The sequence below is a fragment of the Phoenix dactylifera genome, chromosome 18, assembly GCF_009389715.1.
Source record: "Phoenix dactylifera cultivar Barhee BC4 chromosome 18, palm_55x_up_171113_PBpolish2nd_filt_p, whole genome shotgun sequence".
In the NCBI taxonomy this organism is placed as follows: Eukaryota; Viridiplantae; Streptophyta; class Magnoliopsida; order Arecales; family Arecaceae; genus Phoenix; species Phoenix dactylifera.
The window spans coordinates 6,621,135-6,633,211 of record NC_052409.1 but is presented as its reverse complement, the minus strand read 5'-3'; the positions used below and the strand labels follow the sequence as shown (position 1 = coordinate 6,633,211).

Here is a 12,077-nt window from a genome sequence, read left to right as displayed (position 1 = left end):
TTACATGGTGATAGCACACTGAGTAGTTGGTTTCATTTTATTTTTATTTTTTTAGGAGAGACCATTTACTTCTTAGATCATGTTATCCCCTGCTTAAATATGTGCATCATACATGCTAAATACTATTTTTTATGATACATAATCTCAAATTGTTTCTTCGCTTTGAAAGATGTTAAATTTAAGAGTTTTTTTTGCATGAATATTCTCCTAAATATCGAATTTTATATGAATACTCTTTCAAAATTAATATTTGCATGTATACTCATGTAAAATACTTGTTTTGCTATTCTACTTTTTTTTTATTCTCATTTTTGCATCTGTACTCACACCATCTAATATTATTAAAAAATTAACCGTTTTAAATTAAAATGACTAAAATATTCTTAATGCTTAGATGTGCAAAAAGAAACATTTATAAGACGTTCGTGATGGAGAACAAAAAAGTAATTTCAAAATTTTATTTTATTTTTAATTAAAATAAATATGGTTTTTATTAACAGTGTTAGAAAAACCGTTATATTAGGGGCATTTGTGCAAAAATAGTATTTTATGATGATATAAAAATAAATATAAATTTTAAAAGGGTATTTACGTAAATTTAAATTTATAAAAAGGTATTCATACAAAAAATTCTAAAACCAACTCTATATCTAAATGGTGGTTTTGCTATAACATAGCTATTCGAGGACCATTTTAGTAATTACAAATAGTTGTGTATATAGAATAAAAGGAAGGAAGGGGTAGAAATATCCATATGGCAAGTATTTTTATTTGCAAACTATAAGTTTTTTTACATGCAAGATGTTCGATTTGGGTATCCTTTATCTTATTCCTAAGAGGCTTACACAAAGTAGTTGATATATGTCCAAACTCCCATGATGGTTCATAGCATATTCATGAGAAGCAATAAAAAAAAGGTGACTTGAGAAGGATAGCTTGATGATAGCCCATGTAGCTAGATATTAGCTAGCTAAATAGTAGTAGTGTTCAAAGAGGTTGCATCCCTTGGATTATGAGATTGTTGCACAAAGATGTACATACAAAATAGCCAAAGCATCAAGATATGCATACTAGAGCAAGTGAATGGAAACCGGCACATATGCTCTAGCAAAGAATATAGGCGTAGCTTTGGGCCGCTTGAGAGGGTCTCGCTTTTGCAAGCCGGCAGCTAGGGGCGGAGCGCATCAACCTGGGAGAGACTCGACCACTGTGATATATTGGATCTGAGAGGAGAGGTCGAGGGGGGATGCGAGCCCTTTCATAACATTTAGCAGATATTGGGAGGATATAGCACCTTTCAGGTTGTGCATGCCTACCGGGAGGCAAACCGAGCTGCCGATTAGGTGGCTACTTATGCGGTGCAGCATTCCGAAAAGATCTCTTGGACTCATCGAGGGGCCTTCCAGCACCGTTGTGGCAGGTTCTTTCTTTTGATTCGATTGGCTACACCTACACTAGAGTAGGATGAGTAGTCGGTGTATCAAAAAAAAAAGAAAAAGAATATAGGCGTATCTAGATATTTTTACCCACAATCTCCCACACATCCAATATAGATTTCCTGCATTCATCGATCTAGATTTAGATATGACTATGTGTCAATTATGAATATTAAGTCTAATCAATTATTAGATTTACCTTTGAGATTCAACCTTTTTTATATAAGACAATGGACACTTACGAAGACAAAAATTGAACTATCAGTAAATTAATCAGTGGTAGACCGAGAGATCTTGGGTAATTTCTTACCTTAAGGTTTATAGTGGAGAAAGGATACCCACCCATTATGCAGCCAATGAAGAAATGGAAAAAAACTATACCCTTTGTTTATGCCAACAATTCAACAACTATAAGCCTACAAGAATAATGCACACTAGACCTCTTGGCATCACATATATTGGACACTTTGTGACTCAATATTCATTGACACATACTTTTCTGATTGCTTGTATCTTGTTCGAATCCATCTTCATTCAGAACCATGCATGATTATCCCTTATTTTCAGATTATGTTCTCATTTCTTTCCATCATTCCAGTAATATCCAAATTTGTCCATATATCTGATCGAGAATATGAATATAGGTATTTGTTTATCTAATCTGTATTGATAGTCAGTGTGTGTGCGTGTGTGTGTGTGTGTGTGTGTGTAGTCATGCATGGTTATGTGCATATTATAATGGATGTTTAATTAATTTATCTATCACTTATTCAGGCAGTATAGAGTAAGTGGTAGCTCCAATTGAACAATGACCAATCTGAGTATGGATATTTAGGCTTAGCATGGCTGGATCCATTTCCATCCTACTGGGGAATTCACCTTGCCATTTACATATGGTATATAACCAGGTGCACCGCAGGCATCAATAATTACCCAGTACCCAAGAATCTAATAAAGCTAGAGTATCTTTGAACTCACCATAGAAAATGAGATGAAGAGGACTTTGGATGTTCAAATTACCTTTACATGATGTGTGCCCATCATAATCCCCAAAGTGCTAGTTTTCTAGGCCTGTTATTTTTACACGATAGCTTCAAGGGAAATAGTTGGCCTGACAATGAAAGATTACGAATAAATAAATTTGCTTAAATGAACGATACTTAAATACCCCCATTCCAATGCATGGGACCGATTGCATTAGGTATCTTTGTAAAGTATCACTAAATACTTGTTGGATATACCATGAAATGATACATTTTGTTAATTTTATTGCTTGGAGAGTTTGATAGATGTTTCATTCCACAAAAGTACAAAACAAAACAAAATAAACAAGAACTGTTGTTATTTTGGCTTGTTTTCGTCTTAAGCAAATGCTTATAAGGTCTTCTAATACAATGTTAGAATAACTCTGAGAAGCCTCTTTGCTCAAGCTTTGAGAAATGTCTTGTACCAACCCATGTGTCTCAAGTCTTCTATGGCTTAAACATTTGAGGATGGCCTTTATCTGTAAGTGTGATATTACTGCTATTCAGCTCATTGTTTCCTGTTGATGATGTTACTCGGTATTGCAACAAAGAAAACATTGTCCACAACATTGATCTCAACTTCCAATCATCAAAGGGGCATAGCATTATGCCATATTTAAGTAACGATGAAAAATATTTAAGGGTTAGAAAGTAAAGCTAAATAATTTTCTTTTATCATGACTAGCAATGACGAGCACAAGATAGGCAGTCACCTACAGCTTGTTGTATCTCATACAACATAATCAAATTTGAGAACAAAAGAGACTTATTAATGGGAAATAGTATAAAAGCACCTTTCTTACAAGCAATGAAAGCAATTAAAATTCTGACAATGTGTTTACCATATAATATGATTAACATGCCTAGCTTCTAAGATCCATCATCTAACCGGTACTCAACTGATTCCTCTTCTCGACATTAACTCTCAAATAAATTTTATATATTCAACCACATTCAAGTCAAAAAGAGAAAAGAACAGTGCATTCTGATGCCATGAAATTTAAAAGGTAACCACAAATTAGCATAGTTTCATCAAATATAATCGGATTGTACAATCTTCCCTGCAATATATTTCCCCAAGAAATCAAAACCATGGCAGTACAGAGCCTCAATTTCCACCTTGTGGCCCATCTCAACCATCATTGTCAACTCTGCTGCATAGGGCTCCTTCAAAATAAACAAATTAATGCCATTAAAATCATTTTTAGCTTTTAAACAGCTGAAGCAACATCTGAAAAATCATAATGTCATAAGACTTCTTGTGAGTTACTTGCAATGGTAGCTGTGCTAACTTAGAAGGAATTTTACATTGAAATTAAAGAATCTGTAGAAATTTATGGAATATATCCCATATTTTAAAACCAAAAATATATAGGACATTGTGTTTTCAAAAAAAAAGTGTTGCAATATTGAAACGTAAAATACATCCAAAAGGGGAGGTTTACACTGAGGTTTATTACTTCTGATGATATAGCATTGCGATTGCTGCAAATATATTTGCAGTTTACCCTTCTTTTAATCAGATAGTTATAGGTTTGCACTCTGGCATTGCCCAACTAACCCACATCTCTCCCTTTCAGAGAGGCTGTTGCTGCTATATTTGTTGAATGCTGTCCCTTAAATTTCTAATCTAGCAAAGTGATGGCTCAACGAAAGCATTATGCAGTCACCATGCTTTACCAACTTTATGAGATTAGATCAAAGACAATGACAGGGACAAAAACAACAGCAACAGTAACAAAATAACCGTTTGCAACAGAAGGTCAGCACACTGGGGAATAGATCTTTAGGCGAGGCAATGGGTCCAATCAGAAGCAGTGGATCATACTAGAGATCTGAGTACTCGAGTAGGAAGCCAGTCCACAAGATCAACAAAAAGCTTGGTTGAAGGGAACATTCATCGAGTTAAAGAGTCAAGAAAAATACATGAGTGCTGCTTTCAGTAGGAACAGTTCGTGTTTGTACTGACACGCTACTAAAGAGAAATCTGGCTACCCTGTCATGAAAGTGTGAAGCACTTTTAAGGAAAAGAGAGGCTGACTTTGACAGTGGGTTAGGAAACTCTAGAATATGTAGGTTCCTTTTATCAAATTTGAGTAAATTCTTGAAAAGTAATATGCAAAAACAATACAACTTGGAAGAGACATATCTTTTGATCTCTAAATGACAGCAAACATGTAGCTATGTGGTATGGAGAGGTGCATGGCACCGTTATCTGCGACTAAATGTGCAAACAGTGATAAATTTAATGAAGTTGTTCCATGGTTTAACGGCAAATAAAATAATCCTTAGCACTTGAAGGGCACATAATAGTATGAGTCTCCTCTGGAATATTTCATCAAAATGAAAAGGATGACCTCTGACATGTAATAAATAAATAAATTTTATAGTTAGATGAGTGTTAAAAGAAAGATGTATATGGTTCTTGACTATAACAATTATACTAAGAATTCCTAATCAATGAAGTCTAAATCTTTCAAGCTGTTCTAAATCCACACTATGTTTCTTAAACTCTATTATAATTTCCAATTGGTACATATAATGTCTCCTCAGTGCACCATATAAGAAAAACCTCAGTTCTTATGACATGCCAATAATTCAGAAGAGAAATTAGAAATAAATGTATCACGAAAATATTTCAAAGAATGCAGGTACTGTAGAAAGAAGTATGTACGAAAGGAGACAATTAAAGTGAGGCCAGCTGGAGTAACGGAGACCATTGTCCAGTCAAGACATTATCATCATCGGCAACGAAACAAAATTTATGGATTTGACATGAATGGATACAAAGCTGATTTTAGGAGCTTAATGAAGACTAAAACTTAGTCTTTAAGCCTTATAGGCCTTGGTCTTATTCTTTGAGCGATTAATGAGGGCCATGTAGTTTTTATTTTCTTTTTCATATTAAGTATTCTACTTAGTCAATTAAAAAACATACTGCATGGTAGAAAGCAACAACAGAAACAAAAAGACAGCCAACTTTTACACATATTAGGAAACCAGCAAGTTGGGATGCATAGTGAGTGTAAATAATTAGAAGCCTGGGATTTTTCATGTGAGATTTATAATTTATAAGATAAAATATGCTCTAACTTCACCTATACTATTTTTAAATATATGTAAAATATACAATATTCACTAAAGAGAACTCTGCAATTAATTGTCTACCTGCAGCAACTTAGATGACATCAAGCTTTTGGCTATTTGTAGATCACGCGGCTTCAGTTGGACCAATGAATGTTGAGGTACAAGCTGCAGATCATCTCCTCGTAGTCCAAGCCATTTAACATTGCAAGCTGCAAGAGAGAACTGATAGCCACTTATTTCATCCCCATCTGTATAATTTGATTAAACATGATCTATGGAGTAAGTACCATATCTGTATGATTCCAAACCCATAGTTGTGCTTCCAAACTTATAGGTGCATAGTATTGCCAGCCCTGCTGGGTTCCTGCAAAAACCTTTTGTTTATTATATGTCAAATGATTCTGGTATCTATCCCATGGCACGGTCAAAGGGCAAGGGGTTCCACCAATCCACCAATGCCAAAACTGGCAAGTCTGGAAAATTCTGGTTTAGTCGATGTAGAATAAACCTGTTTTATATTAATTATCATGAAAAACAATCAGTAGTAAAACATTTAGACTGTCTATCAAAGTCAAAAATTATCAATAATAGAACTCATACTTTCAAGCAATGATACTACCCAGAACATTAATGACTTACATAAAAGTGCTGAAAGTATAGCATACAGACATAAATATTTTGCATGCACCTAAACATTAAATTCATGATGTGTATGTGATGTCCAGATTATTGAAACTCATCCAACATTGTCCTGGAAGCTCCATGTCTCTGACCCAAATTGTGATAGATCTGCACCAAATTACAGACAAATAATAACTTGCTTTGCACATCTGGTTGATTCAAAGTAGCCTAGTTCTCAGTCCACTGTATGCCAATTTGCCACCCGTAGTGAAAATTCTTGCTTACGTTTAACCCCCTATTGTGCTACATTTCTTAACCATCATATTCAAATAAACAAGATTGGACCCTGATTATACACTAGATACAACCAGAATAGGAAATTATTGATATCCTTATGTTTCGGTTTATCATAATCTACAAGATTATTTCCTCAACAATGTACCAATCATGACATTGTACAAGGTGTCAATGAATTCCGAATGGTGCAGAGAAATTATTGGCAGCAAGCAGCAGGATTTAGCTGATCCTAGAATCTTATTGGAGGAGAAGAGAAGGTTAAAATAGGAAGAAAAAAATTGTATCTTTGCGTTTTGCAAGTTCCACTGCAAGAAAAAACAATACCAATTCATAAAAATTATAGAAACACAAAGTGGCCATAACCCAGGAGTTGCACTCTTCTTCCACCAGGAGGAAGTTTTTCCCCCAACACCTCAGAAGGTGTTTCCAACTTTCCATGGGTGTGAGGCACGAGTTATTTACATTGACCGGAAGATTGCCACCTTTTCTTAACAATCCAAGATTAACCATATAGTAGGTAACTAGGTATATTTTTCAAGAAACCCATATGTTAGGTTGGTTGCTTGCCAAATGATAACTATCAAAAGTAGATCAACGAGGCACCATTTTTTCAAGGTAACCTAAAGAACATCCCCATTTGATAAAAAGCACATCATTGTCATCTTGACTCTAGAAAAAATGGCGCTTATAGAGTCAGCAACAAATATCCAATGAATGGTTGAGGCACTTGTAGATAGATACGGACCAGGGAGACAATGTTTTTAACAGTATGATTTTCATGAGCAAATCAAAGCAGAACTTGTTTTGTTTCCCTTCAAAAGAGGCAAATGGACCCAGAGTTAGAGAACGTCAACAATGCAACAGTAGGCTTAGCAACAAGAACATCCCATGAAAAGTTTGAAACTCTTACCAACCCAAACAGGACTAGAATATTTCAACAAAATGTCCCTACATTACGTGTCAATTTTAGCAGCTCTAAGCTACAGAATGAATCAGTTGCAAAAATATGTAGTTTTATATCTGTGTAGTAAAAGCAACAGATGTTCATCATCTTCATGCAGCTAAACTACTTATCCTCACATAAAATTTCTTATGGGCTGAATCAGAATTGAGTTTAATAAAACAACCATGTGTTTTCCCTAGCAACATGACCTGTTGTAATGCATCTCATGATTCAGTTTGACATTTCAATTGTTAATGGCAAAAGATCTTCTTAAATGATGTGAATTCCAGTTATCCAAAAGTGTGATGGCAACATCCTCTTTAATATAAAAGAGTAGTTTGTTACTAAGGAGTACATTTGTTTCCAAACATTTTAGCTGCCTCCTTACATATCAGATATGTTTTACTGGCGGCAAATAGAATTTTAACAAGGACATTAGTCCGATTTTTTGCTTCAGAATAAATACGGTTCATGCATCAGTCTAAGAGGCTAACTTCGTATGTTAGACATCTTTAATAATAAGTTTCTATGTTTTCCTTCAGAAATAACATTGTAGTTTATATATTCTAAATCACTTCAAAATCCCTCCAGATAGATGAAGCTACCTTGCATTTGTAAGCGCTGAACTTTTTCCCATCACTTCATAACACATCTATTAGATAAAAGCCATTTAAACCTAACTCCCACAACATAAATCCTGACTAAGACAGTGAGCTACCTTGCATTTGTAAGTGCTAAACTTTTTCCCATCACTTCATAGCACATCTATTACATAAAAACCATTTAAACCTGACTCCTATAACATAAATCCTGACTTAGACAGTGAGGACTTTACCAAACATAACTGTCCATTTTGATGTTGCATGATGATCAAGTCTTGCAAATGTCAATTCTGTCCATGCTGAACAATCAGGTTATGAGATCTGTTGACTGTTAAGGGCACGAGACAATTTTAAGTAAACATCCTGCTCAATTCCTTTTCTACCTAATAGTGCCCTCCATAAAAGCCTGTACGATAAGCTCAACTACAACACTTCACCTATATTGCCATCCACATGATAGTTCAAACAATAAGCTGGACTAGGAAATTTATATAAAAGGATCAAATCTAACCTACTCCTGACCAAGGCACTAGCATCAATCATGTGCTCTAAATTTAACCCAGTTTTCTTAGCATCATCTAAATTAAAGCTATTAACAGCAGATTTGAAAAAGAAGGTCAGCATTGGAGAAAGTATTACATGTCTAAATGGAGATCTGGACCATGAGTGATGCCCAAAAAGCAGCATACTTTTACTAAAACAAAATTTGAATACTAAATCTTTCATACTGTTCGCACTTCCCAGAATATATATATATATATATATATATATATATATATATATATATATATATATATATATATATATATATATATATATTATTTGGAAAAAAATAAAGCTCTAAAATTAATAACATAATCCAATACAACCTGCAAACTTATGGCACAACAAAAAAAGTATTTTGACATTATTCGTCCCAAATACTATTACTAAAGTTGTCAGCATTATTCCCACAGCACGTTTATTTGCAGTGAGCACAGAGTGAAAATTCCATCAACATAGTTATAATTTTAAAAAAAGAGAATCAACAAGCAGGATCATTTGTAATCTCGCAGGATAAATGTATTTACATTTTTATGTTCTGAAAATAAGCATTGAAGAATTACATCCATATGCAGGAAAATTTGTTATAATCATACCTCATGGCCATAGTTTTCACATTCATCTTTTACATGCATAAAAAATATATCAGTTTAAGTTAAAATTTTAAGTCACCTGCTACTAGAAATTGATATGGGTTAAAAAAACAGGATATCATGGTTCATGATATTATTAATCATGTTATCACCGAAACAATAACAAAATTGCTTTGTCACATCTATATGGCGTGAGGCTTAGAGATGAGAAAATGTTCTTAGCAATGTCTATCCCTAGTCAACAAGAGCTTTTTCAGCAACTCTCCACAACTTCACTAAGTTTTCATGTCACCAGTCCTCTCTTCGGACCTTTAGATATATACATGCAAATTTCTATTTGTAGTATTTATCCCCATTGCACATAACTGCCAGCTTAAACAAATTCCAATGAGATAAATTAAGATAGAAGTAGCTATAGCTTTTGTTTTGCTGGCTGGTTACCTTGTTGCAATGTCAGGATATCCTTTAGCTGTGATCAGAATACATGGTATCTGATTGAATAGGCCATCTTCAGCCAACCTTTGAAAAATTGCATCCTATTCAAATCCAATTATCAAAATTAGCTGGGGAAATTGATTGAGATCACAGGTAAACCATAGAATACTAAGCTACCTTCTCTACTATGATAATAAATCGAGCATCTGAACGGAAAACCAGTTTGCTCAACAAATTTAAGTCTCCCGTTATGACATGTCCAGCTTGTCCAAGCACAGAGCAGTCAATGATCTCTTCACCTGGCTCCTTGGTTTTATATTTCATTTCAAACTAATCAGCATGTAACCCATGTGATGCAAATGAAAAGGAGAAGAAATTATATGTGCATTCAATAGCCCATTTAAAGTAATTGTAGCACCTCGTGATTTATGTCAACTGCAATTTGCATTTAGAAAAGATGGACATGATCCCCCATTTACCAACAAAAGGGTTTACATATTATGTTCACTGAAAAAAAAGAGTGACAAAATTTTATCTTAAGACACATTGCACCTGCAACAGTAAGCGCCCAATGATCGCACCTCTGCTGGATGCCATGATACCTAGACTCCGTCGAGTGCAACGAAGCAATGCAACGACATCTAAAATTGGGTAACTGATGAAGTTCAGCCAGGGCATAATTTCATGACCACAAAACACCGCCAAGAAAGGGGAAGGAAATTATAACCTTGCACTGTTCTGTTGACTTGACACTGAGAAGTAAAGAATTCTGGCGAGTCGCTGAGCAACTTATAAAAGAGCTCCCTCTGGGTGACTAGCTTTCCGTGATGCAGAACCCGAAAACACATTTCCATGACCTTCCACACTACAAGTGCATGCATGTCCGTTTGCATGCAATAAGACAAAATAAGCCCACCAAAGCCTAGATAAGAAGCAAACAGGAGGAAAAATGCTCAAGAAGGGGAACAGATGTTGCTCCCATTACCTCTAATGAAGGCCTTGGCATCATTGGCTCTTGTGAGAGACCTCATACAAAAGGAATGAGAAAGGAAGACTGAGGAAACATCACTCAACAGTCCATGACGTAGCCAACTATTATCTGACCTTCTACTAACCTATTGTACCAATGAGGTAATTATGCTTCAAATCATGATTAGGGTAACCGCTCTGGGAAAACTTGTGCAGTATGGTAGGCTGAAATGTCAAGATTAATTTATTTCATGCAAAATCACAAATTTGGCCTCCAGAATTACTCAGCTGAGAGTAAGAGTTAGAATATGGGATATGGAGAAAATTCAGCATAAAGTTTGGAAAGATTCCAGATAATTGAAATTTTAATATTAAAGGAGATGAAAATTTGTGAAATTATCAAAATTCACATTTGCTGATTCGTGTAAAAACAAACATGGAAAGGAAACAGAAGCAACAGAATATTAGCACTGCCTCTGCCAACAACAATATTGACATCATAAATGTGTAATCCATGAATGTTCTACTAATAAATCATGTGCATTTTTTATCATGAATTGTTTTGATAATGAGAATGCCAGAATAATTCACAGGATTGCCTGGCCAATGAAATATTTAAAAGCAATTTAAGAGTTCTTCAACAGTATGGAGCATATCACTTATATAATTTCTTCATACTATACAAAACGAATGAGTGATGTGGTACTCATAACCATAGCTTCTGACTGGTTTGCAAAAGCATCGATGCAGTCACAGTTGATATATATATAGAAAGTAGAATTAAGGGATCTTTTGCTTCAGATTAAAACCAATTACATAGCCAATAACTTGAGATGGCAATCAAATATCTGTTGATCCATAGGTTATTAGCAAGGAAATAATGTTTTAAAGTTTAAACTACAAGATGGACAAATGTTTAGATCATTTCATTTCATGATACGTACAAGAGCAGAGCAATAACGCTAGAGTTGTAAACATAGCTTCCTATTGCTTCACAAGCATCAATACAACCAGAGTTCTCATAAGAATTTAAACTTGGCAACATGAAGCTGGCTTTGCTCGGTATTCCATTAAAATTCAGTGCAATAAACAATCAATTGAACTAAATTACAAGCTACCGACGTTCATCACCACAAGAACCATTTTTGGAGGACTTGAAGGGGGGAAGAGACCAGAGCGAGAGCGGGGATAGCGGGGGTCGGGGAAGTGAGGATCTTGAGGAAATTGAGGACGGCGACTTCGATTCTTGCCCGCACCTGGAGGCGATTCAAAGGGAAAAGTTAGGATTAATCTAAAGAGAGACGGGGAAGAATAAAATGGTGGGGATTCGAGAGCGGCGAATCGAATGGGAGAAGAAGAAATCGAAGAGAGGAACGGATCGAAGACTTCGGAAGGTGAGAGGATCTCGGCGGAGCAAAGGCGCTGATCGGCGTAGAAGAGGGAGGATTTGAGGAGATCTGGTTCCATTGGAGAGCGTTCGAGTTTCGTCGTCTCGGTGCCCGCCAAATGACCGAGCTTGTCGATTT

General features: G+C 35.3%; 1 protein-coding gene across 1 annotated transcript; it reads right to left on the bottom strand.

Annotated features, from left to right (window-relative positions):
* Positions 1-3,381: 3,381 nt before the first annotated feature.
* LOC103710698 (meiotic recombination protein SPO11-2) lies at positions 3,382-12,077 on the bottom strand. The gene is made up of 10 exons (XM_039115541.1): positions 11,938-12,077; positions 10,568-11,807; positions 10,310-10,447; positions 10,135-10,223; positions 9,760-9,888; positions 9,589-9,683; positions 5,994-6,056; positions 5,836-5,912; positions 5,630-5,757; positions 3,382-3,628 (listed from the first exon to the last, which is right to left on the bottom strand). The coding sequence occupies exons 2-10, from the start codon at positions 10,611-10,613 to the stop codon at positions 3,494-3,496; spliced, it is 900 nt and encodes a 299-aa protein (XP_038971469.1). The 5' UTR covers positions 10,614-11,807; positions 11,938-12,077; the 3' UTR covers positions 3,382-3,493.

What these genes read in the sequence shown, in the direction of transcription:
- LOC103710698 (XM_039115541.1), bottom strand. Translation starts at nt 10,613, where the DNA reads ATGAGGTCTCTCACAAGAGCCAATGATGCCAAGGCCTTCATTAGAG. An exon ending in AGTCAACAGAACAGTGCAAG is followed by an intron (nt 10,224 to 10,309) that starts GTTATAATTTCC and finishes ACCCAATTTTAG; the next exon opens with ATGTCGTTGCATTGCTTCGT. An exon ending in TTATTATCATAGTAGAGAAG is followed by an intron (nt 9,684 to 9,759) that starts GTAGCTTAGTAT and finishes GGATTTGAATAG; the next exon opens with GATGCAATTTTTCAAAGGTT.